This window comes from Plecotus auritus (assembly GCF_963455305.1).
Source record: "Plecotus auritus genome assembly, chromosome: 7".
NCBI classification, from domain to species: domain Eukaryota; kingdom Metazoa; phylum Chordata; class Mammalia; order Chiroptera; family Vespertilionidae; genus Plecotus; species Plecotus auritus.
The window spans coordinates 178129166-178155321 of record NC_137774.1 but is presented as its reverse complement, the minus strand read 5'-3'; the positions used below and the strand labels follow the sequence as shown (position 1 = coordinate 178155321).

General features: G+C 50.9%; 3 protein-coding genes and 1 long non-coding RNA gene across 14 annotated transcripts in view; 2 read left to right on the top strand and 2 right to left on the bottom strand.

Annotated features, from left to right (window-relative positions):
* The window catches only part of MIER3 (MIER family member 3), a 23489-nt gene extending 10821 nt beyond the window's left edge, over nt 1-12668 (top strand). For both annotated transcript variants that reach the window (XM_080681431.1, XM_080681430.1), the window contains 6 exons: nt 1185-1336; nt 3152-3233; nt 4248-4342; nt 8499-8626; nt 8698-8840; nt 8928-12668. In XM_080681431.1, the coding sequence (XP_080537557.1) occupies nt 1185-1336; nt 3152-3233; nt 4248-4342; nt 8499-8626; nt 8698-8840; nt 8928-9376 (1049 nt within the window). In that variant the 3' untranslated portion in view covers nt 9377-12668. The remainder of the gene's footprint in view (nt 1-1184; nt 1337-3151; nt 3234-4247; nt 4343-8498; nt 8627-8697; nt 8841-8927) is intronic.
* SETD9 (SET domain containing 9) lies at nt 12561-21398 on the bottom strand. Of its 5 annotated transcripts, none has more exons than XM_080681432.1 (7): nt 21273-21393; nt 19396-19763; nt 17248-17371; nt 16929-17044; nt 16372-16562; nt 14049-14140; nt 12561-13164 (listed from the first exon to the last, which is right to left on the bottom strand). In XM_080681432.1, the coding sequence occupies exons 1-7, from the start codon at nt 21368-21370 to the stop codon at nt 13140-13142; spliced, it is 1014 nt and encodes a 337-aa protein (XP_080537558.1). In that variant the 5' UTR covers nt 21371-21393; the 3' UTR covers nt 12561-13139. The 5 variants fall into 5 exon arrangements, with proteins under 5 accessions (XP_080537558.1, XP_080537560.1, XP_080537562.1 ...); XM_080681434.1 differs by having other exon boundaries at nt 16372-16477; XM_080681436.1 differs by lacking the exon at nt 21273-21393 and having other exon boundaries at nt 16372-16477; nt 17248-17307; nt 19396-20109.
* Nucleotides 21176-25318, top strand: LOC308254882. 4 transcript variants are annotated; one of them, XR_013961259.1, is made up of 3 exons: nt 21176-21306; nt 22632-23645; nt 25009-25318. It is a non-coding gene; the product is annotated as an uncharacterized lncRNA (long non-coding RNA). The 4 variants fall into 4 exon arrangements; XR_013961260.1 differs by having other exon boundaries at nt 21179-21306; nt 22632-23623; XR_013961261.1 differs by lacking the exon at nt 21176-21306 and adding an exon at nt 22168-22298 and having other exon boundaries at nt 22632-23623.
* MAP3K1 (mitogen-activated protein kinase kinase kinase 1) overlaps nt 23729-26156 on the bottom strand; it is a gene marked incomplete at its 5' end in the record, with an annotated part of 45050 nt that continues 42622 nt past the window's right edge. For 2 of the 3 annotated variants that reach the window (XM_080681428.1, XM_080681429.1), the window contains one exon: nt 23729-26156. In XM_080681428.1, the coding sequence (XP_080537554.1) occupies nt 26007-26156 (150 nt within the window). In that variant the 3' untranslated portion in view covers nt 23729-26006. The other variant, XR_013961258.1, reaches the window with a different exon arrangement.

Genomic DNA, 26156 nt, shown 5'->3' with positions numbered 1-26156 from the left:
GGGGCTGGCACAGGAATGCTGCGTCAGAATTACCGCGCGCCTTCCCCGGACGCATCTGGCTCCGCATGGCTGCGCCGTCTTGTCCCCAGGCCCTGAGGATGTGAGCACATGATCCTCCCGGGACGAGGCCCGAAGGTCCCCTGCCCAGCCGAACGGGCAGGGGTGGCTGTGTGTGCACCCACTGGGTGTGATGACTTTCTCCTCACAGTCGGCAGACGCCAGCTGTAGTTGCTCTGAGAACGTGGAGGGTGCGGTGGTGGGCAGTGAATCGCTGTGCCTTCCTCGCTGAACTCGGACCAGGCAGGCCGGGCCATGTGGCTGCCGTCCTTCCAGTGCGCGGCTTCGTCCTGTGGAGCCGCTGCAGCAGAGCCACACGGCACACGCTTCCCGAGTTCGTTCCTCCTGCGGGTCAGGCTGCCCCGGAGAGCGAGGCAGGGCCGGCCGCCCTCCCCTAAGCCGCTTGCAGAGAGCTGGGCAGATGCCCGGGCAGCAGGCACGCGGGTCGGCTTCAGTGCCCCGCCTCCGCCCACCAACCACCACCCGCCACCCGCCCGCCACACTGCCGGGAGCCCGCACTGCCGGAGCCCGCACTGCCGGGAGCCCGCACTGCCGGGAGCCCCAGTACCACACTGCCGGGAGCCCGCACTGCCGGGAGCCCCAGTACCACACTGCCGGGAGCCCGCACTGCCGGGAGCCCGCACTGCCGGGAGCCCGCACTGCCGGGAGCCCGCACTGCCGGAGCCCGCACTGCCGGGAGCCCGCACTGCCGGAGCCCGCACTGCCGGGAGCCCGCACTGCCGGGAGCCCCAGTACCACACTGCCGGGAGCCCGCACTGCCGGGAGCCCCAGTACCACACTGCCGGGAGCCCGCACTGCCGGGAGCCCGTGCCGTGCTCGCACCTGCCGTCCTGCGAGGGCAGCCGTGGAGGTCGCCTCCTCCCGGGAGAGACGGCATGACGCCTGTCTTTTGAGGGAACGAACCCCAGCTCCTCCCGTTAGCCGCCGGACACTGGTTCTTCATAAGTGACCAGGGCTCTGACCTTGCTGGTGACGGCTCGGCGTGGCGCCCGTCCCGCTGCTGGCGGGCCCGAGTGAGCCCGGCCCGGCGCAGGCGCGCAGGGAGAGGAAGCCAGGTGCCGGGCTCGTGTGCTCACTGTTCCCTGGCTAACGGGTTCCTTTCTCAGGGTCTGAAGGCGGAGACCAGCTGCTTTGGCGTCCTGGCGAGGTTGCGGAGAGCAAAGTGAAGGAGTACCTTGTCGAGGCCGCATTCAGAACTGGAAATGAGAAAGTGGCGGACCGGGCCTCGGCCGGCGCACTCACCAGGGACAATGAGCAGGTGGGCACCCGCTTCCGTGGACGCAGCAGCCGGCATTGGTGGCGGCTCACAGTCCATCTTATTTCCCTGGCCGTTGAGAGCTCTTGGCTACCTCGTCCTGTGCCTGCGTTCCATCCTGTGATGCCGCTTAGACGTTAGGGGGCTTTAGTTTATTCTCGAGCTTCACGCCCCTGGGTGTGTGGGTGGGTGGGTGGGGGCATTGCCCATTAAGGACCCTTTGAAAAGCCTTGTTTGGCCCCTCATGCACCTTTTCCCACCGGCCCATGGGATGCTGACTAATGGGCACCCAGGGGTGGGGGACTTAGACTTGTTCCCAGGTAACAGAAGTCACGGCAGCTGAGCTTCAGAGGCGTTTTATCAGCGTCAAAGGAGCTCCCATCGGGCTTTGTGCTGATGTTTCGTTAAAACTACAAATTAGTTTTGGAAGAATTGGTGCCTTTAGCACATTAGCCCTTCCCCTTGAAGAGTGCGATCTGTGATTCCCCGTTTACTTGGACTTTCTTACCACTCAGGTGTTTTTGTTTATTTGAATATGACAGGCATCAGATTAACTTAATTCTTCGGTATTTTTAAAGTATGTTTGTACTCAGTGCTATTACAGATGGGATCTGCCATATTTATAATTAAACGTTGTCTGCATAGAGGAATGCCAGTTACTTTAAATTTGTCTCAAGCTGTTGAAAGGAAGGTGGTGGTTCCAGCTGCTCCTCCCGGGTGTCCTTGTCTCCTCGCTGGCACTGCGGTCCGCTGTGCTCCTCTGGCTCCGGCTTTCTGAGCTGAGCCGCCGCCGTGGCTCTCAGGCCTGGAGCGATAATGACCTAGGCCTGCTTTCCCGGAGGTGATGCGCCTGAGGCAGGGCCGGGGCGTTCTTCCTGCCTAGGCCGTCGGGAGATTCAGAACATCATTCTGGGCCACACAGGATTATTAATTCAGCAATCAGCCTGCTCACTCACCCCTCAGGCCTTGGCAGGGCCCGACCCAGTGGTTTCTCGGGCCTCCTGCAGCCCCGGGGGGGGGGGCGGGCGGACGCTCCCCAGGCCTGCTCTTGGACTTCACATTAGGAGTGCGACCAGCCTGGGCCGACAGCTGTCGTCATGATCGTGAGCTGGTGGCCACCTACTGATAGCTGCTACAGTTGTTGTTATTAAAATTAGAAATGGGCACTAATTTATCATATGCTTTTTTGGCAGCTGTTGAGATTGATAATGCATTGATTATTAACCTATTGATACGTTAATAGGCTTACCAGTATTGAGCTATCCTTGCCTTTCTGAATCTTACTTGGGAGGGTGGAGTATTCTTAACTTGTGTTTCTGTTGGCTTCTATTTAGTATATTCATAACGTCCAACAGGTTTAATAGGAAGAAATTCTAATTTTAAAGAGCAACACTTCATGGCGGATGAAGATGCCTGAGACCCTTGTAAACCCGTTTGCTGGAGTGCCCACACTCCTAACCCAGGCCTGCTGCTCTCTCTCATTAAAGCGCTCACAGGCAGGGAGTGGGGGTAACGAGCGGACTAGAGTTCTCGTTTCCCAGCTAGAAAGGTAACAGGATAGGGGGTTCCCCGTTCAGAGGCCAGGCAGTGAGAAACAGCCGAGAAGGGTCCTGGTGGATGCCTCTGTGCCCGGCGCGAGAGCGAGCACGGTCCCGGGACACGGCCCAGGCTGCAGGCTGAGCCAGCCACCCCAGCGTCCCGAAGGGAGGCCTCAGCCAGTGTGGGCCGGGACTTGGAAATACACCGGGGTTTGTTCACTCGTTCTTGATGCTGCTGAGAGTTTTTTGTTGTTTTATTGAATTGTTTCCCTCTCTCCAGGCATTATATGAACTGCTCAAGTGTGACCATAACATCAAGGAGGCTGTCGAGAGGTATTGCCGCAGCGGAAAGGCATCTCAGGGTGAGGGCACTGCGCAGGGGGCAGGACGGCCTCGGGTCAGAACACGCACAGCTGCTCAAGGTCTTTGCCGGCCTTCGCAGCCGGGGATGGCTTCCTTTCTGTGGCCTCTGCTCTCAGACTCACCAGAGGTGACAGATCCGTCCCCGTCACGGCATTCCCACAGTGCTAGCGTTTTGTTTTGCTTAATCAAATGCATAACTTTGATTTCAGTGCTTTGTCATTGCGTGGCCAGGTGGCATGCCCCATAGCTTCACTAAGTAGGGAGAACGAGTACTGATCGATGTTACAGAAACGGCTTGGGAAAATATCACAGCTGGAAACAGTACATTGAAGCTTGCAGGTTCAGATAGTCTATTGAAATGTTTCCTCCTTAGTTCAAAGTATTTCTCACCTGTCCTGTGGACGCTCATGCGTTGGGGACCTGGTCCCTGTTTTGCGTGACACGTCAGTGTTCTGCCTCGAGTGTCCAGGAGACAGCTCACCAGTATTGGCGTCGCCAGGAAGCTGCGAGGGCTTAGACTTCTGATTGAGAGCATACGCTGTTTCTTCTCTCCAGAGGATAGCTCTGAAAACTGACTTTAAATAGATATGTGTTGATTTTATGGTTTAATTAAAGAACAGGGTTTTAATGTAAGAGCAAAATAAGGCTTTTTCCCCCCCATAAAGTAAAACATTTTTCCTAATTAAAGAAAGTATATGTTCACTGTTTTAAAAAATCAGACCAACAGTGAGCATAAGTTATAGAAAAACGTTCAATTCTTATCCCACCATGCAGAAAAAATAATCAGTGTTTACATTTTGGTATTCTAGACTTCTGGAAAGACTTATGGTATGCATACTTATTGGTAATTCTAACTGAAATCTCCGACATAGAACGTGTGTGTGTGTGTGTGTGTGTGTGTGTGTGTGTGTGTGTGTGTGTGTATGGCCTTTTATATGGAAAACATACTGAAAGCCAGTGATTCATATAAAAGTGTTCTGAGTCCAATGGATTTCATTTTACGATTTCCTTAGAGGGCATGGCCGCGTGGACAGAAGAGGAGTGCCGGAGCTTTGAACACGCACTCATGCTGTTTGGAAAAGACTTCCACCTGATACAGAAGAACAAGGTGAGTCAGGCACGTGACTCAGAGGTGGTTGGTCATGCGATGATTGTGAGCCACTAGCTGTCACCTGGGTAGACACAGGCCCGCCTGCTCACGCGTCCCTGCTCTGAGCGGGGGCTTGGCTGACGGGACCCCCGCCCCCTCCTGATGGGAGTCAGCGTCCTCCACTCAAACAGGGATTTACCGACGTTTCAGGAAGTCTACCCTTCTACCATTTTCTTGTCTTTCATTTATCTCTAAACTGTTTGGAGGTTCGTGGCCTCAGAACTTTCTCTTTAGCAAGAAGTGCAGGTGCTGAAGAAACTGGTCCCTAAAAGCAACTAAAAAAACCCTAATACCCCCACGTGCCAACAGCGCGTGGAGCCGCAGAAGCTCGCTCACTGCTGGTGAGAATGCAGAACGGTGCCGCCACTGTGAGGGCAGGCTGGCCCTCGCTTACAGAACTGGACACAGTGGTCGTACGCTCCTGCCGTACTCCCTGGTAGTTACCGAGAGCAGCTGGAAACGTCCACACGGAGGCTTTACACGACTGTTTATAGCGGCTTTATCCGTAATTGCCAACACGAGGAAGCAATTAAGATGTCCTTTGAGGAGAAAGGATCAACTGGTACATTCATAGGAGGAATATTATTCAGCTCTAAAAAGAGATCAGCTACCTAGCCACCAAGTCACCGAGGCGCCTTCAGTTATATCCCTAAGTCCATGGTTGGCAAACTGCGGCTCGTGAGCCACATGAGGCTCTTTGGCCCCTTGAGTGTGGCTCTTCCACAAAACACCATGGCCTGGGCGAGTCTATTTTGAAGAAGTGGCGTTAGAAGAAGTCTAAGTTAAAAAAATGTGGCTCTCAAAAGAAATTCCAATCGTTGTACTGTTGATATTTGGCTCTGTTGACTAATGAGTTTGCCGACCACTGCCCTAAGTTAAAGGATTCAGCCTGGAAAGGCTGCAGACGGCGATTTCAACGACTGTGATTGTGGGGAGGGCAGCTCTGTGGAGAGGCAGAAGGTGGTGGTTCCAGGGTTAGCGAGGAGGAGGGGCAACTCCAGTGGATGCTGGGGGCAGGAGACCGCTCTGCGTGACTGGGATGGTGGACACGTGTCATCATGCCTTGGTCCAGCACCAGGAGTGAACCTGATGTCAGCGATGGGCTTTGGTGACAGAGTATTTTCTTCAAAAGTGTGTGTGTGTTCTAATGGTGTGGAATAGCTTCGTCTCATTAGCGTTTGCCTTGTTTATGATGATCTCTCTTCATCCTGAAGGCACATAGGACTCTGAACTATTTAGATAGGTAGGTCCATATTTTTTTAAGTTTTTTTGTTTGTTTGATTTATTTGTTTGTTTGTTAATCTTCACCCGAGGGTGTTTTTCCCTTGATGTTTAGGGAGAGTGGGAGAGAGAGGGAAAGACAGAGAGAAACACGGATGTGAGAGAAACACATCGATTGGCTGCCTCCTGTACGGGCCCTGATCAGAGCCTGGGCCAGGGAGGAGCCTACAACCAAGGTACATGCCCTTGACCAGGATCAAACCCGGGACCCTTCGGTCCACAGGCCGACGCTGTATCCACTGAGCCAAACTGGCTAGGGCAGTGGTCGGCAAACTCATTAGTCAACAGAGCCAAATATCAACAGGACAACAATTGAAATTTCTTTTGAGAGCCAAATTTTTTAAACTTCTTCTAACGCCACTTCTTCAAAATAGACTCGCCCAGGCCGTGGTATTTTGTGGAAGAGCCACACTCAAGGGGCCAAAGAGCCACATGTGGCTCGCGAGCCGCGGTTTGCCGACCACGGGGCTAGGGCAGTGTTGATACATTTTTATCAATTGAAGTCCCTAGTTTACACGTGGGCTCACTGTCTCTGCTGAGCGTTCTGTGGGTTTGGACAAATATGTGATGGTGTGCATCCACCACTGTAGTGTCACACAGAGCCGCTCCACGGCCCTAAGCATCCGCCCCATCATCCCTGAAACCACTCGTCTCCCCTCCAACCGGTTTCCTTTCCCAGGAGGGCATGGAGCTGGGATGGGATGCCACACCGTGCCGTTTTCAGACGGATGTGTTCGACTTAGCAACCTGCGTTCAAGTTTCCTCCGTGTGTTTTCATGACTTGAGAGAGCATTTCTTCTTTATTGAAGAATATGTTTGTGTTGATCTCGGAGAGGAAGGGAGAGGGAGAGATAGAAACACCAGTGACGAGAGAGAATCATGGATCAGCTGCCTGCACGCCTCCCACTGGGGCTCCAGCCCACAACCTGGGCACGTGCCCCGACTGGGAATCGAACCTCCTGATTCATAGGTCAACGCTCAACCGCTGAGCCACACCGGCCGAGCGCTCCATTTCTCTTGTCACATTTCTTTTTACTCCACCTGTGGGTGTCCCAGCTCGTTGGCCTCGTCACCGATGGACAGCGCGGTCACTTCAGGCTCTGACGGTTATGAGTCAGGCCTGTGACACGCGTGAGGAGGCTTCCCTGTGGACAGAAGCGTTGCTTCCTTGGGCCGGTGTGGTCTTCACGTGGGAGTGATGGCTGGGGCATGCGGCCAAAAGTGGGTTTGGTTTTGCAAGAAACTCTCTTCCCAGTGGCTGTGGCGTTGTGCATGCCCACCAGCAAGGGATGTGCTGCCCCGGCGACACCCTGGCCGCATGTGGTGTGTGTAGTTACGGCTGTCCTGACGGCGGGCAGCGGCCTTTGCTCTCCCCCCTCTCCCCCCTCCTCCCTGAGGACATGGCGGTGAAGCCTGTCAGGTGCTGCTGTGCATCTGCACGTCTGTGGGGTCTGGTCTGGTCTCTAGCCCAGTGGTCGGCAAACTCTAGTCAGCAGAGCGGCAAACCGCACCTTGCGAGCCGCATGTGGCTCTCGAGCTGCAGTTTGCTGACCACTGCTCTAGCCCATTATTTTTTTTAATATAGTTTTATTGATATCAGAGGAAGGGAGAGGGATAGAGAGATAGAAACACCAATGATGAGAGAAAATCATGGATAGGCTGCCTCCTACACGCCCCCTACTGGGGATCGAGCCTGCAACCCGGGCCTGTGCCCTTGACCGGAATCGAACCCGGGACCCTTCAGTCCTCAGGCCAATGCTCTATCCACTGAGCCACACCAACTAGGGCGAGGAGCCTATGTTTTCTACAAAGATTTAAAGTTAGTGATTTTTATTGAAAGGTAGACTTTATGTTTTGGTTTAAAAAGCTTGTCCCTATGTTATTACCTTAAACCATGTCATGCTCACTAATCGGGGTCGAGTTACTGACCTTGGTTCTTGGGCCCGGGTCAGCAGGCAGTGTCTGAGCTCCTCCCTGCACTGGACAGAGGCGCCTGTTCTGATGGGGAGCCACGAGCCAAACGCTGCGGAGGGCGCCCTGCTTTCAGATAGAAAGTCCCCAAATTCCAGGTGCAGTAGAAGCTGGTCCCTTCTCCAAGGGGATCCCCAGTCTCTAGGATCATGGAACCCTTTGGTAGTGTGACGAGCTGCAGTCCTTTCCAGAGAAGGGGACCTGCACATAACGTCGGGAATTCATGGATTCCCCCATGCCCATTCACTGACGGCCCGCGGGTCAAGGACCTGCTGCAGCCACTGCCAGTCACTGCAGCCACCAAGGTGTTTTCATCAACTCGGACTCCAGTCCCTTCACCACGAAAAATGACAGCTTTCTTTAGGCATTTTCAAGATGTGTCTTTCATAGGATATGACTTTTTTTTTTTTATCACCTGAGGATGTGTTTCCATTGATTTTTTTCCCCTTCCCTCCGCCTGAGGCTTTAGGCTTGGGAAGGGGGCCCCTCCGATGGCCGGCTGGGAGTGACCTGGGTGCCGAGGAGGTTCCCGGGACCCAGGTATGTATGCAAATTAACCGCCATCTTTGTTGGGTTAATTTGCATACTCACTCTGATTGGCTGTGGGTGTAGCGGAGGTGCGGTCAATTTACATGTTTCTCTATTAGGTAAGACTAGTACTTTTTGGTTTAAGTAACAAGCCTTGGGCTTTTGAAGGTAGCCTCATGACCAAGCAGTGTAAATGTAGAGGCATTTCACTAATAAAATCTTCAGGATTTCATAACCGGGAGGATGGAAAATGGCCCAGGGGTTGCAGTCACTGGTGCTGTAAAGAGAGGCAGTAGCAGTATTCGGTCTGTTTTTAAAACGCCACCTTGGGCAGGTGAGAACCAGGACGGTGGCCGAGTGCGTGGCCTTCTACTACATGTGGAAGAAGTCGGAGCGCTACGACTACTTCGCGCAACAGACGAGGTTCGGGAAGAAGCGCTACAACCACCACCCTGGAGTGACGTGAGTGCCGGCTCCGGGCCGGGCGTGGGCGGCCCTCGGCGGGACGTGCTGGTCACCCGGGTGTTTTCCAGGGACTACATGGACCGCTTGGTGGACGAGACGGAAGCTCTGGGTGGGGCCGTCAGTTCTCCCGTCTTAACCGCCAGCCGCCCGGAGCCTGTTCCTGACCCGCAGCTGAACATCCTCAACTCCTTCGCCGCAGGTGACCTGACAGGTGAGGGCCCGGGCGTGCTCAGCTCGGGGCCTGGGGTCCTCCCCCTCGTCCTCACACCGTTGAACCCTTCCTTTCTTTCCTTTCCAGCTTTGACCGGCAGCGCAGCGACCCCCGGGGCTGTGAGCTGCCTGGATGAGGGCTTCCCGCCGCTGGGCAGCCTGCCCCGAGGCCCGGTGACGCCCGTGCCCGTGGCGACGGAGGAGCTGCTCACCCTGCCCAGCAATGGGGAGAGCGACTGCTTTAACCTGTTTGAGACGGGGTTTTACCACTCGGAGCTGCACCCCCTGAACCTGTGCAGCGAGGAGCCGGAACGACCGGCAAAGAGGTTGAAGATGGGCCTTGCTGCTCCGGAGCCCTTTCTGAGTGAGGTTTCTGTGAACAGCCTGGGCGTGGACTTCGAAAGTCACACGCATCACATCGCCAGCGCCAAGATGGCCGTGTCTGTGGCTGACTTTGGCAGCCTGTCTGCCGGCGAGGCCAATGGCTTCCTCAGTGCCCACGCCCTGCACCAGCACGCCGCCCTGCACTCCGAGTGAGCGGCCGCGCCTGCAGCCCGGTGCGCGGGGACACGTGGGCCGGCTTAGTCTTTCACTGGAAGCTTGAGCGTGTTCACTATGACATCAGTGATGTCAGCATGTAAGACTCTCTCTTGATTTATCAAGAATATCGTCATTTCTCAATCCGTAAATGTGGAAAACCGTGAGCAGCGGAGCTGGGAACGAAGGTGGGACTCTGCAGCTTTAAGCTCTGCTCGCTCTCCCTCACCTTCCAGACCCCTCCCTGCCCCCCTTCCAGTCTCGCTCCCACGTTTAAAACCTGTAGACAGGCCACCAGCTCAAACCAGCACGTGTTCAGGACTGAAGGAGTGGCTTCTTCGCGTGTAAGTTCCTCTTGCCGTAACGGATGCAGCGGAGTAAGTGTTTACAGGTGCCGAGCCTCATCCCTGCGAAATGTAGCATTTTGGGGTTTTCTTAATTAAGCAAAGCAGGGGTAGGTTTCTTTAAACTGTACAGACATGCAAGGGTTTTTTAAATGGAAACTTCTCTCATGTTCCTCAGCTAGAGCACTTCCGTTTACAAACAGCACGTCCACCTCTGGGAGCTGGTGAGGCGCTGCGTGCAGAGCGCAGACGAGACGCTCGGATATTTCCAGATTCTCGACCAGGGCACCTTCCACAGAATGGCTTGTTTACTGTCGGAAGATTTGTGAACTTCATTTATTATTGGCTACAGACTGGGCGTTGGAAGATGTGGTATCCAGATGGGGTTTGTCCACCCCGTCAAGGTTGTGATTGGAAAGCCACACCGCCGTCGATGGTGGAGTCTCCCGGGGCAGCGGCCCGGCGGGCGGGCTCCTGGTTCCACCTGGGACTGGCGTGGGCAGCGCCGCAGCTCAGCGTGAACGCCGAGGAGCGACGTCGAGGCTCCGCACGCGGCAGAGAACCTGGAAGTAGATTTACGTGTTTTGTTTAATTTGGACAGGTGACAAGAAAAATGTGAGCTACTATCTGAAATAGAACGGTACTTGACCACTTTCAGTTTAAAGCAGGTTTAGGCACTCGGATGCTCTCGAGCCGTCTCACGTCTATCGCAGACATCACGGGAGCGAACGAGAAGCTGTTGTCCTGCACCTTGGCCATCGTGCACCGTGGCCTGCATCGAGGTGACGACACGCAGTCCGGTGTTAGGGCGCGCTCAGCTTCGCTTTTATGGTTAAGACACAGACTTGTGCTTTTCCTACTTGCACCGCTCTTGTTAGGGTTTTCCGTTTCTGCGAGTGTCTTGCTTTGCAGGTGGCTGAAACGTGTGGCCGCGTTGCCGATCTTGTGAGTCCACGTCACCTCGAGGTGGTGCTGGCGCGTAGGTAGATGGTAGTGGCCTTAGCCGCGTGGGCAGGGAGGGTATTTATTACACAGACTGTGAACTGCAGTGGCATCCTGGGTTTGGATGAAGTGCATTCTTGTTTTTCTTTGCAGCATTTTAATGAAGATTGCTTTGAAGTGTTTACACAGTATAGCACATTTACCATAAAGTTTAGTTTAGCACAGTGGACAAAAGTAGGTAAGTTAATAACTTAGAACCAGTCTCTAATTTATAGGTCTGAAGCCTAGCGTTCCTGTGCTCACAGCAGCTGTGCGGAGCCGGGCTGCTGCTGCCCGTAGCTTCTGTCAGCTTATCTGAGCGGTCGGCTTTTACTGCTGTGGCGGTGTGCTGGCTTTGGCCCGTAATTCTTTGGTAAGAATCAGTACAGCTATGATTAGCAAGGTATTGGCCATCATCTTCCATTGCTAGGACTCTAATTTTCACCAGGTTCACAGTGGCTGGTCGGTGTGACCATTTACACACAGACGGTCGAGCGCGAACACCAGCCACACCACCCGAGCACGCCCAGGCCCAGGGCAGCGGTCTGGTCAGGGCAGCTATGCATGGCTGGGGCTCGATCAGGATGGAAACGGTGTTCTCACCACACGTTTTGATTATCAGCTGGAATGGACATGTTAGTTATCTGAATAAAGATTTTTGACCAAAATTCAGAAAATGATATGAGAGAAACAAACTCCAGCTAGTTTATAGATGTTTAAATGCCAGGCTAGTTCAGCCTCTTAGAGAGTGCTGGCGGGCTGGCGATGTTTACTTTTAATTCCTTGTGAAAATGAGGCAATAAATCTGCAAGGTTCTTGTATATATGTGTAAATTCTTCCTGTCTTTTTAGATCTGATTCCATATTTTTTTGACTGCGTCTGCCATGTATAATAGCATTTTTGTGCATGCTTGATGTGACATACATAAACGATACCACTTTGTCCATGTAAAATAGCTATTTATTGAATTTTCTTTTAAAAGCTGGATTGACTGTTTTCCCCCTCCATTGAAGCATCTTAACACAGAATTTGTTACTGTTTATTAGAAGAATTGCGTTTGAGAGCATGAAGATAATGGATTTGCAATCATATGAAGAGACAACAATGCCTTTATTATCAAGTGTTAAGCACAATTCTTATAACAAACTGTGATAAATTCTTTTTTTTTTTTTTCCTTCGCTGCATTATTTTCATATGAACAAACCAAAAATCCATGGTGAGCGGTTGCAGTGTGGGCTGACGCGTCTTTTCTGTGGAGACTTGGGGACGGCGGTGGGTGCGTGGTGCTGTGACTAGAGCAATACTTCCCTGCAGCCGAGCTCAGCGCCGGCTCTCCTCGGTCCGCTGCTGAATTTACTTGAAGGATGTAGAGTAATTTTTAAACGATACTAAAGTGTGTACAATTAGGTCAAAGCATCGTGCAGTTGCTTCCTATTAATTTGTACGGCTGAGGGTCCTGAGTGAGTGAGGACGTCAGCTCTCCCAGAGCGGAGTGATTTTAACTGTGGAATTTAACCAAAGTCTCCAGTGACTCACCTCTGAATGTAAACTAATGGAGGAACCCCCGACCACCAAGGAGATTGTTTGCCCAGTTTCAAAGCACATTGTCTACAAATGGAAATTGAAATAATTTATAAGAATATTGACATTACTATGTTTTTTAAAAAGTTCTTAATTTTTCACTAAAAGGAGGAAGCTATTAGTTTTATTATTAAATATGGTAGATATTAAAATTCCTCTTAGAAAACCAGTGATCCAATGGTCCCAGTTTGAGCTAAGTACCCTGTGAGTATGAAATGAATTAGTGACAATCAGAACAAGTCTTAGTAACAGATACTCAAGAGGATGTTGCTATTGTTGCATTGATTTTAATATTTGTACATAAACACTGATTTTTTTGAGCATTATTTTGTATCTGTTGTACTTTAATACCTGTACAGTTCCAGAAATAAAAATCTGGAAATCTTTTTTTTCTTTCTTGGCTTGTGTGAATATTTGCCACAAATAGGTTTTATTGAATGAGTCTTAAGCTATAACACACAGGTAGATATTTAACCACTGTTCAATTGGTTTTAGATGGAATAAATAAGATATTTGGTAGATAAAATAAGTTTTCTGTAAATTATAATAAATTTCCATTTATAATAAAACTAGCCATCCCAAAGTGAGGATTACACTTTAAATTTAATTCAGGAAATATTTAATGAACATCTTAATGTTTCAGACATTGTTCTAAGTGGCTTTTAAGAAGACCTGATACCTGAAATGTGGTCACATTATTTGACATATTTATGGTAGTTTTCTTCAGTAGACTCTAGAACTGTCTCCTAAGCCTTCATCTTTTCAAGCTAAAGGTCTTTCGGCCTAACTTCCCAGGTGTCCCCTACGGCACTTGCTCTGACCAGAGCTTTCTCTGTGGCTCCCTTGGTCTGCTCCGATCAGATGGCACACGATGTTCGGGTTCTGTGTAAGGACAGCAGAGGGAAAATGAAAATGAAACCCGGCTCCCCGGCTCCGGTTACTTGTCTAAAACCACATTCCTTCACCCGCAGACGCCAGCGAGCCTCGCTGTGCCCGGCTCGGGACACTGCCCTCCCGGGCCATGTCTGAAGGCAGCCAAGTGCCCCGTGAGAGCTACACAGTGATTCCGACGTCCCGGGGAGGAGCAGGACAACCTGGTGACTTCGCGGCCTCGGCCCTTTGGGCCACAGTCGCCGCCAATGGCAGGCTTCTGAGCCTGCTGCTTCTCCGACTTCTCCCGGGACCCGGCCCTGACACACGGACACTTCACTAGGCGCACTCTGAATCCACGCTCGCGTCGGGGACGCCACGTGGAGACACAGAGCTAGGTGCTGGTGTTACCGCACCACTACTGGGTGGACATTCCCACGCCAAACAGTCTCACATGCTGTTTAAATCTCTGTGTAAATGTGCAAATAAAATAGTATACCCCGCCCTAGTTTCTCCCTTAGCTGAAACAATCTACAGGTACACACCAATTAACTCACGGTAACAAAGAACCTTTGGCTTTAGTTTATTCTGTAAAAACATTTTCCAGAAGTTCATATACATCAACAGTAAAAGAACTGCTGAGGACTTGGCTAAAATTTTGTAAACCACACATGTATATGTGGACACAAGGTATATTAAAAACAAATTATAAATCCAGGCAGTAGGTTTTAATAAGCTACTGTATTTAGGTGAAAATGAAATAAAATTGGAGTTGCATTGCAAATTTGAAATTGAAACCAAGCCAATAATTTTTATCATGGAATTAAAACAGAAATAAATTCCCACTGGAATTCAGAAATGACGAACGTGGGTGGAGCAGAAGCCTGCTTCCTTACTCAGTCAGCGGACAATGGTGTAGTAGTTGGAGAGCAGCTCTTCTCCTTGGCGGACGTCCCTGAGAGCAACGAGGACGACACAGCGGAGGGGCCTGAGGACGAGAGGCACCCACGTCAGTGGCACAGGGAGAGCTCGGGCTAACCTAACCAGCCTGGGGCTCGTGGGCGTCCTTTGGTTCACATTCCTTACTGTCTCCTTAGTTGATGCACTTGATCTCCATGAGGCGATACTATCCCTGACGGAGGTGTTTAAAAGGAGACTATGGCCCTGACCGGTTTGGCTCAGTGGATGGAGCGTCGACCTGCGGACTGAAGGGTCCCAGGTTCGATCCCGGTCAAGGGCATGGACCTTGGTTGCGGGCACATCCCCGGTAGGGGGTGTGCAGGAGGCAGCTGATCGATGTTTCTCTCTCATTGATGTTTCTAACTCCCTATCCCTCTCCCTTCCTCTCTGTAAAATATCAATAAAATATATATATTTTTTTTTTTTAAAAAAGGAGACTATGACTATGTCATTTAAAAAGACCACAGGTCAATGGGTTTTTTTAATTTTCTTTTTTAAAATATATTTTTATTGATTTCAGAGAAGAAGGGAGAGAGGGGAGAGATGATAGAAACATCAATGATGAGAGAATCCTTGATCGGCTGCCTCCTGCCTACTGGGGATTGAGCCTGCAACTCGGGCATGTGCCTTTGACTGGATTGGAACCTGGACCCGACCCTTCAGACCGCAGGCTGACGCTCTATCCACTGAGCCAAACCAGCTAGGGCAGATCAATGAGTTTATACAACTGGCTACTTCTGAACACCTATGCTCAGGTCCTCAAAACTGGTATCGCAAAAAAGCATTTAAAAATGATATTCATTATAAGTTTAGCATTTTTAAAATTAATTTGTATGTTTGTATTCTGCAAAGCTAGAAACATTACTTGAAATTAATTGGATTAAAAATACTTCTTATGGACACACCAAGACATGTAATCTTTTTTGTTAATCCTCACCTGAGGATACCTTTTCCATGGATTTTTTTTTTAGAGAGAGTGGAAGGGGGAGAGAGAGAAACATTGATGTGAGACACACATCGACTAGCTGCTTCCTGCACGTATCCTATTGATCTGGGGATTGAACCTGCAACCCAGGTATGTGCCCTTCATGGGGAATTGAACCCGAGACCGATGGTCCCATGTGCGGCTGACGCTCTGACCACACGGGTCAGGGCAAGAGGTGTAATCGTCAATGTTCCTACTCAGGTAGTGTTTCCTGTACCGGTTGGGTAGTAACGCATTATGCCCCCGAGTATGTTAAAGAAAACTACACATAAATACCCAATACACACGCACACGGAGAAAAGTTACAAAGTTTTAAGTACAGGGAACAGTGTGAGGTTTTAAATGCCATTCATTTTAAAAGGACAATAGGACCCATACAAAATTAAGTTTGCTAGCAAATGGCAACTCAGTGAAACGAGATTACATCTCCTACCGCATTACCTCCACAGAATCGTTTATTATTAAAAACTGTTACTTGAAAAAAAAACTGTTACTTGAGTATTCTCAGACTTAATGGACAGAAAATTGCTACAATAAAAATGTTATCTTCTGAATATTTCCCCTTTTTCACTATTTTTTAAATTTTTATTTTTTAATTTAAGTATACTCGGCCTACTCCTTTTTTCACGATCAAGTTTCCAAATCTAATAGCGGAAAGAACCAAAGAAATCACGTGTAATTTGGCCCCTCCAGCTAGGTCCAATCCTGTCATGTGGAGGCGCGGCCCTTAAAATGACGGGAGGACGAACGCTTTTGAAGATTTTGTAGCTGGAAAAAACAGTAGAATCGCTTGAAAAAAACTTTAAGGTTGATACTTATAAAGTACTACCTAGAATAAAAATGGGAAAAAATATTAAGAATGAGCTAATAAACTCATGGAGAATTTTTATTTTCAAGTAAGTTTACATTAACACATTAAGGTGTTAAAAAATCTAAGTTATCGCCCTGACCGGTGTGGCTCAGTGGATAGAGCGTTGGCCTGGGGACTGAAAGGTCCCGGGTTCGATTCCGGTCAAGGGCATGTACCTTGGTTGCGGGCACATCCCCAGTAGGAGGTGTGCAGGAGGCAGCTGATGGGTGTTTCTCTCTCATCGATGTTTCTAACTCTCTATCCCTCGCCCTTCCTCTCTGTAAAAAATCAATAAAATATATATATTTTTAAAAATCTAAGTTCTTATTTTCACTAAAGAAACGACGCACCCCAAATTCTATGCAGCTTTTTTTTTTAAGACAAAATGATTTTCAGCACAGCGCAGGCTCCGCGGGAGGCTCACCTGGGCTGGGCGCAGCTGTAGGCGGTGTTGGGGAGGTACTGTCTCAGTTCCACAGGGAAACCCGGGGGCACGTCCAACTCCTGATAGCAGACGTTGGCTGGTCTGTCTAGGAACAAGTGTGTAACTTTTGGAAACAGCCCTTTGACCAGGCCACGGAAGACAGCCCTGAATGATGACACTCGCGTGGTTTTCTAAATCATGAGAACATGCGCAAATTAATAATCCCCATTATGTTCTGGGCACTGCTGGGTTTTATATGGACAAAACATATATATAAAGTGTCCCCCCAAAATGCATATACACTTTGAATAATTGTAAGGGCAGTGTTTATTCAAGTGCATTTCATCTTCAAAATGTAAGGGAAATCAGCTGTTAAAGCGTATCTACATTTTTGGGATGCGTGTGTGTGTGTGTGTGTGTGTGTGTGTGTGTGTGTGTGTTTACTCAAGGCTCTGAAGAGCTGACGTGCTCAGCTCTTCCACCTCTGGCTCTCGGTCACGTGGCACAGGAAGGAAGTCCCACTTCTGTCTCTCTCTCCCCCCATGGTGCCCACTTACCACTGGAACAATTGTTGACATACTGGCCTACCGCCAGGGGATTCTGAATTTCCGACGTTAGCCAAGTGCTATCACTCATTCTTAAAGGGCCAAGTCGGTCCCTTCCATGGCAAGACCTGAAACAGGTGAGAGCATTAGCCAAGGGATTGCCCTTCTGGATCTGAAAATTCAAAAATACAAAATTAACCCTGCAACAGAGAAAGTGCCATTTCTCTTACAAAATCACTTTAATCAATAGGGCCCCCAAGGCTACTGGTCATCGTCATTGCTGTGCGGTTTCGTCTCCTACGGTGAAGTTCAAACATGGGCACCAACTGACCTGTACACGACTTTCGATATTCCCTTGTCATTTCCATCAATGAGTACGCCGTCCAAGCATCTAAAAATAAATGGGTTTCCAATGGACTGGAAAAAGATTGGCTCATATTGCTGATATACTGTACCTGTCATACAACAAGACAGAGGGATATTACAGCAACATGCAAAACCCACTAACACCATGATAAGGACCTTTCTCTGGAACATATACATAACATGTAAGAACTTGTTTTCTCAAACTTTTCTCTAATATCTTACCTCCAACTTAGACTATCACGTTCTCTTTGGCAATTTCACCCTTTGAAGAAGGCCCAAAAGCAGAGCACGGAACCAACGTGCCCACACAGCTGGCAATATGACTTGGTTAATAAAAATGTGAACACATTTCAGACCCAGTTGTACAATCATGGGGTTTTAATTCATTTGAGAGACATCAATATGCATTCATAGGTTGATTCTTGTATGTGCCCTGATAGGGGATCACACCTGCAGCCCTAACTAACCCTACCCCTAAGTAATTCCTAACCCTAACCCTACGAGCTACCCAGCCAGAGCTGCTTTGTGTGTGTGTTTTAAAATATATATCTATTATTGATTTCAGAGAGGAAGGGAGGAGAGTGAAACATCAATGATGAGAATCATTGATTGGCTGCCTCCTGCATACCCCCTACTGGGGATCCAGCCCGCAACTCGGGCATGTGCCCTGACCGGGAATCAAACCATGACCTCCTGAGGGTTCATAGGTCGATGCTCAACCCCTGAGCCACGCCAATCGGGCTGCTTTTTGGTTTTTGTTCCTTTGTTTTTAGTCAAGTGTGTTTAGACATCTATCAAAGCCTCTTTTAAGAAATGTATCTGTTGATGACAAGGAATGTGGCCATACACGGGAACAGACGAGCCTGGCATTCCGGTTGTCCCTCCTTTCACTGGCAGAGGACAGAACACTCACCGGTGCTGCTTGGCGCCAGGCATGCAGACCCTTGCGCTTGTTGCAGTGTTAGTTCGCCGCTGACTTGTTCTGTTCAGTCTTTACAGAGCTAACTGTGGAGTGAGCCTCCCTTGCTTAGGGACGCCAATTAGACAATGGCCAGGGGACTTTCTGGAAACGTAGCTCTGACTTAAGCATCCACATATATTTCCCATTCCGCCAAACCCTGTACCAGTTCAACAAACAACTCATCTCACTGAGCTTTCTAGTTCCGTGGTCCCCAACCTTTCAGACCTCACGGACCGCCGGTTGGCGACCGCTGTTCTAGTTAATCATCTGCAAAGAAGCTGCTTACTTTCCAAGTGCAGATTTATTTATTTTTAATATATTTTTATTTATTTTTAATATGTTTTTATTGATTTCAGAGAGGGAGGGAGAGATAGAGAAACATCCATGATGAGAGAGAATCATGGATCGGCTGCCTCCTGCACGCTCCCCACGGGGGATGGAGCTCACCACCTCGGCATGTGCCCCGACGGGAATGGAACCCGGGACCCTTCAGTCCGCAGACCGACGCTCTACCCACTGAGCCAAACCAGCCAGGGCTATTTAGTGACTTAGGACTTTAAGTTCTACCTTTCACGTTTCAACCCCTACCAGTTTTACATTTATCTAAACCAAACTTACTCTCCAGTGCTTTCTAAGTAACACGTCTGAAGTCTGATCAAAGCAGGCCATACCAGTCTCCTAAATGTAAACACTGAGTGGGAAAACCTCCTTAACAGAAGAGTGCGTGTGTCCCACAAGTACGCATGGATACTCCCTAAGATAATTCACAAGCAGTGCATTTCCAAACCGAGATTTAAAAATCGGTGGAGCCCTGACCGGTGTGGCTCAGTGGACAGAGCGTCCGCCTGCGGACTCAAGGGTCCCAGGTTCGATTCCGGTCAAGGGCATGTACCTTGGTTGCCGGCACATCCCCAGGAGGAGGTGTGCAGCAGGCAGCTGATGGATGTTTCTCTTTCATCAATGTTTCTAACTCTCTATCCTTCTCCCTTCCTCTCTGTAAAAAATCAATAAAATATATTTAATAAAAATAAAAATCGGTGGGAATCGAGTTTCCAATGCAAATGCTCAGGGTGCGGGTGACAGGCTGGTGTGTTGGAGCTCATGTTTATGGCACACGAGGACGTCCCGGCCAAGGGCCAGCTGGGCCATTACCCGGGTACATGGAGACCACGGCGCCTTTCCGCGCCAGGCCTCTGGTGACGAAGACGCCCCTTCCAGCAGAAACCAACGAGCTGGCTGCCCGGGCGACGCTGAAGCCCAGCGTGGTGTAGAGGACGTCTTCCGGCTCCGAGGCGTCTGGCTGGTGACGCCTGAGTCCCGGCGCCTCCGCCCTCGGAGGCTGCCCCGGCCGCAGGGCTCCGTACTTGGCCCGAACGGGTTCGGGGAGCGCCGTCAGGACGCGCAGCTGGCGCGGCAAGTCGCGGGCGAAGAGCGCCTGGAAGACGCGCAGCAACGCTCCCAGGACCTCTTCGTCCGGGGTGACTTTGTCGCTGCCCTCCCCGGGGACGTAGCGGAGGGTCCTGAAAACGGGAGGAATGTCTGCTCACCGCGCTTCCATCGCACATCGCAGAGGCCGGCTCCTCCCCCGTGTTTGGGGGGCAGAGCGCTAAGCAGTCACAGGAAGCGTTATTTGGGGGACGAGTTCCCCAACTTCCAACGATCCCGACCCGAGGCACCATCACCCGGATTCAGGACAGGCACGCTCGGGGCCAAACGCCGCGGGGTCCCCATGTTCCGTATCTGTTTTCCGGACCGGGACACGGAGGCTGGACACCTCGGGAGCGGCCCGGGCCGGAGGCGGCCGGCGGGGGAGGGGCGGCACGCACAGCCGTCACGTGAGACCGCCGCCGAGAGCCCTCACGTGACACCCTTTCTGGGCGTGGCTTCCAGCACACATTTAAAGTGACGTCGTCCACGGTCACACCCGCCCCCAGGAGTGAGCGCCCCTCAATGACAGCATCACCCCCGTCACAGTATTATTATTTCTGGGCAGGAAGTTAACGACGCGCCAGAAAACTTTGGTTATTAGTCGCTTCCGTGGACATGCCGTGGGCCTGCTCCATCACTTGCTCGCCCCTTAGCAAAGCGTCACCCCGCCCCCCGGCACCCACTCGTCCCGCTGACTCCGTGTTTGAACCCCGCACTCCCGCGTTTTTAGGGTCTTTTGGCTCCTTTTTTTTTTTTTTTTTAATATGTTTTATTGATTTTTTACAGAGAGGAAGGAAGAGGGATAGAGAGTTAGAAACATCGATGAGAGAGAAACATCGATCAGCTGCCTCCTGCACACCTCCTACTGGGGATGTGCCCGCAACCAAGTTACGTGCCCTTGACCGGAATCGAACCTGGGACCTTTCAGTCCGCAGGCCGACGCTCTATACTGAGCCAAACCGGTTTTGGCTTGGCTCCTTTTTATGCACCCGCCACTCCGTGCCGTTCCCGCACCGCGGGGCTGAGGTGCTTTCCCCGCGTAAACAACTTGGCTTGGCTTTCCTAAGGCGCTCCCAGCTCCTAACGACACCTCGGCGGGGAGAAGGGCAACGCACCCTCACGCTGCAGGCGTTCCCTTCTTTCTCAAAAGTTTCTATATTGTGCCCAGATGCGGGCAACCCAGTCCGCGCCGACCGGGAGAGGCAACTGCGACACCGCCCGCGAGCGACCCCTACCGAGCCCACCTGGCAGCGCGGGGTACGACGGGAAATAGGCCTCAGGCCCCGCCCACCCAAAGCCGCGCCCCGTGCGGCCCCCAGCCCAGCGACTCCGGCGTTCTCAGCCGTAGCCCCGCCCACCTCGGGCTCCGCCCACCGGGAGCCTGCGGTCTCATAGACCCACCGGCCGCCGGAAGCTCCTCCTCCCCGATAGACCACGCCCACTCCCACTCCGGACTCCGCCCACCACAAGCCTGCGGCCACCGGAAGTTCTGCCTGCCTGAGGCTCCGCCCACCCCGGGCCCGCGGGCTTCAGGGTGCGCGGCCGCGGTGGCGCCTCCCGGCTGAAGGGAGGCCTCGCGGTGAGCCGCCTCGTCCTCTCACCTGGGGTTGTGGTGTATGTTCAGCGCGATCCAAGGTACGAAGCGGTACCTGTAACGGTGCCACCACTGCCGCAGGCCCCGCAGCAGGCGGCCCGGCATGGCGGCCTCACGGCGCCCGGACGGACGTGGGCGCGCCCGGCGGGGGCGGAGCGGCGGCGCGAGTCCCGCCCTCGGCTGGGCGCTGGGCCCGGCTGGCGTGCCGCGGGTAACGGGACTCCGGCCGGAGTCCCGGGCGGTTCCGGACGGTCGGTCTACCGCCTGCGGTCATTTTGGCGCGGCGCGGGATGGAGCCGTCTCCTCCGCGGCCGCCCTGGCCGGACGTTGCCTGGTCTAATTCCTTGCCGGGGGCCGCCGCTGTCTGCTGCCCGGCCTTCGGGTCGCACTCCAGGGTGAGGCTCTCCAGGGTGAGTTTCAGTGCCTCGCCGCCTCTCCTCCTCCGGCCGTGTCACCGGCCCACCCTCCCCGTGTGGAGAAAGCGCACCTCGGCTCGAAGGGAAAAGGCTGTGTCTCCGGAGCCCGCCAGAACCGGGACCTCAGCTCGGAGGAAGGACCTCGGGGCCACCGGGCTCTGCCGCACTCCCCGCCTCGCCGGCCCCCCACAGCCCGGAGGGCGGTGCCGGGCGCAGGCCTGGGCCGTGGCGACGGTGGTGGCCGTGGGAGAGGCCAGGCCGGCGGAGGCGCAGGTCCTCCGGCAGAGCATCTGCTGCGGAATAGGCTCGGGCTCACCACCCCGCTGGCGGCTGTTCACGCTGCAGGCGCACCGTCCGCTGCCCGGCAACCAGGCTTTTGTGGGGAGCATTTCACGTCGGCGCGTGGACGTGACGTTCTCCGAGGCCCGCTCTCCGGTGTCCACAGCCCGCGCCTCCACCCACCTTCCCCTCCTCTCATTTATCTTAGGAGAAACAGGTTCCCAAAGCTGAGGTTCCCCTCCAGTTTTCTACTTATTTTTATGTGCCTGGACCCAGGTCAGAGGTCAAGAAGAGGCCAAATCCAGCGTATGCGTTTGATTTTAGTGCTACAGTTCATAGTAAGTTCGTTTCCGATGTTTAAACGTCAGGAAATAGCACATAAAATCTAGATTTCCTGCTGCTTTTGGAAATTTGGGGGCTTTGGAACACGGCTCCCTCCACCCCCCCCCTTCCAACATGGCCACCCCGGCCCCTTAGACACAAATTGGCGGCCCCTTAGACACAAATTGGCACGGGACACCCCTCAGCATCAGCCCCGCTGAGGACATGCGAGCCCCATAGGCGTGAGTCTGCCACCTTCTGGTCACACACTGTACTGAGCACCCAGTGTGCCTGGCCCTGGCGGTGGACATCAGTTCTCTTCGCCCAACACTGTCGCTCTCCTCTTACAGATGCAGAAAGGGAGGTGCCCAAAGCCACGGGTTGGTTACACGGCTGGCGAGAGGCAGAGCCAGAGTCAACCCAGGTTATGTCTGAGGCTCAGTGGCCACCAGGTCCATCAGCACCTCCCTTACGTCCAGTCATCATGAAGGGAACCTGCCAAGCTGTCCTGACACAGGAAGACGGCCGTTTCCATTTGGCCGTTTCCGTTTGTCCGTCACTAGTTCCCGGACGGCAGCCCTGGCGCAGCTGCTCCGCACAGGATTGCTGCATCGGTTCACGGACGCACTCACTGGCACCTCTGTGTGGGCATGAGACCCAACACAGTCCGAGTCTGTGTAGCCTGCAGTTAGTATTTTCCTAAAACGATGACCATGTGCCCTTTCTACAGAGACTTAACCTAGAAACGCGGACGGGCTGGTGAGCTCAGCGACTCGGTGATGCCTCTTGCCGCGCAGGGTTGGATCAGTGCGTTTCTGACTCTGATTCATGTGAGAAACCACTGCTGAGCAGAACTGTGAAGGACAAAGTAGAAACTGCAACCACAAGGTCTGATCGGAGGCTGAATCTGCACAGCCGCCCGAGCTCCTGTGCAGCCGGACCTGCAGCAGGACGAAATCACGTCTCCTCGTTGGTCAGACGGAGCAGTCACTGCTCCCGTGTGCCTGACAGCGGTGAGGGAGCCTTCAACTCCCACAAGCAGAACGAGGAGGACAGATGTCATACTTTTAAAAAAATGCCGTATTAAAAAAAGTTTTTTTAAAAAATGCCATAGTATATCAAAGAGAGATGTGGATAGAACTGGTTGAATTTGACCTATGGTGTCTGGAACTGAGAGATACTTACGTGGACGTATATATTGTCAGTGGTCAGGGAGAACTCGGGAATAGTTCTGGACAGAGTGAGACGGAAGAAACCGGACACCCGAGAGCAGCACGTGACCTTGGTTTGGCTCCTTGCTCTCAGGGACATGAGTTCTTTGTGGTGTTCTCACAGCCTCCTTGTAAGTGTGAAATCATCCCGCAGTAAGTAAAAGCAACCACCTTTGTTCAAAAACTTTTATTTACTATAAAGACAGAACGCCAAAATAGGTACAAATACTATAAAATTGGTTCGATGGGGTAAAAATTTTAATTAAAATATCTCGATATATTTAAAATAACAAAGGATACATTTAAGCCAAATTTTCTTAACCCAGAGATTTTTTTTGTAACATTTGCTTTACACAGTAAGGTGCTAATAGAAGTTAGCCCTTAAGCCCTGGAAGTCTTAGGAATCATAGTCACACAGCAAATACAATTTCATTGTGAAAGTGAACTTTGGTAGAAGAAAAATCTATAGGACACCTGAGGTAGTAGAAACGAATACACAGCAGTAGACGTTATTTACAACTTGAGTACCAAATAACATTAAGAACAAAAATAATTACACAATACAATTTTCAGTCCAGCTTTGATCCAAAGAAAATAAGAATATTACATCACATTTGCATTGAAAACAAAACAAAAACAAAACAAAACACAATTACCAGCAAGCTGAGGGAACTGCACACACACTCAAACAATGGGCTTCGGCATGCATGCCGCGCTGTCTGAGCTCGCACTCTGGCGGGCATGGTGATCTGCAGAGTAATACTGATGCGCTGCGGTTCCTCAGTGTACACAGTTTATGTTGCTGTCAGACCGGATTCGTCTGACTAGTGATCTTCCAGTAATAAAATGGCAAGAGTGCATCCTTTAAAGCCTGCACGTGGGACTCGAAACAATCTCATTAGACTGCGAAAATGCCAAGTAGTCAAAAAAGAGGAAATAAAAAAGAAAGTCAAGTACAACACATTTAGAGCTACCAAACTTCACATTTCGGTACTATTTTTAACTCTTCAAATATTGCCAATCTTCCAAAACAAAGGAATGTAAAATTTCACTAAGAAACACATTCACATTTTAAAAACTGCCTTTTAAAAATTATATGCAATATATCCCTGTAAACTTACCTGGTAAGTTATTTGTGACTTCCAATTTGTGATGTACATTTAAAATGTAATCTGTGTAGCTTATTTAGTTTATCCTGAGTCTTTGAGAATAACCAATTCTATCATCCCGCCACGATTCAACTGGCTTCTGAAGAGTTAAAACTTAATCAGTACTTGATTTAGAGACTCACAAAAAAAAGGATAAAGAGCTGCCATTTTCCTTCAGGATTCGAATTAAACTGAGACAAAAACCATTAGATAATTGTGCAGGATCCAGTGAATTAGTTTGTAATTGAAATTCAGTTCACTTTTCTCTGAGGACATTTCCCAAGTTCAAAGCAAACGTCTAGTTTAAAAACACTACTACTCATTGGTGGTTGAGGAATGAAGTTAATTTTTCTTTCATTCTCCACCAGGGCCGCCTGTGAAGAGAAGGAAAACAGCAGCTCCGCGCTCACCAGCGGTGGCGACTTCCACACGAGTGAGACTTAGATGGTGAAGCTTCCTACAAATGAAACCAATTACAGAAACTCAGATTCCAAGGTAACCTTGATCTTGGCTGCGCTGCCTCACAGAGAACAGTTGCTTTTCTCTGAATTTACGTTTAACCTGCACCAGAAGAGCAGTGACGGACTCAATGAAGGTAGTAGTAAAACCCAATTTAAAAAAAAACAACAAAATTCTGTATTAAAAAACTCTTGCCACAGCAAGATATTCAACAAACTCTAGTTCACACTTAGTTCTATTTTTTTTTTTTCTGGATTGAAAAGATCACCTTTCCCTGAATATTAAACAAAAAATGAAGGTGAAATGAAAACATAGAACCATAATTTCCAAAAACGAAATGAATGGGCCAACAGTAAAATGCACAATGAGCCACAATTGCCCAGGCCTTTAAAAAAATAGAGGTCAACTGTGGGTCATAAAGAAGTTATCAACTTTAAAAAATATATTTCTTTACTGCTACTTATAGCATAGTCTGACCTAAAAAGAGGCAGATACTGATTTATATAGCCAGTGACAAAAAACTGCACGAGAGCAGACCCCTGCTTGTGATTGCGATACGAAATGGAAGAGTAGTTGAGACAGTAAAACAGATCCTGAGCCCCTCAGCTGCTAATATTGCTGAAAAAGTGCTCCGAGAGAAATAATCACAAAACTATGCTTCTGTTACTTAGTCATGCAAACTCCTTGCTGTCCTGTCGCCGAGGGCCAGTCCCTGAAAGGCACGGTTTGCAGTTCGGCACAGGTGCAGACTCAGCTTAGGTACAGACATGATTTGTCAATCACATACTTAGGTAAGGGCTCCCCACAGGGCTCGTTCATAGCTGTTCAGTGGCAGGAAGGCCAGCGGATTATCACCGTGGTTCCCACTGACGTGTTTCTCTTACTGAGCATCCGTCTGCACAGCTGGCTACCACGTGGTGCGGAAGACCGGGTGCTTCAGCAGCTCCCTTGACGGAGGTCTGTCCTGAGGTTGAAGTTCTAAGCAGCGAAGAGCCACGTCGCGTAACCCGGGAGACAAGTGTGACGGGATCGATGGGGCGGTCGTCGCACTCGCGAT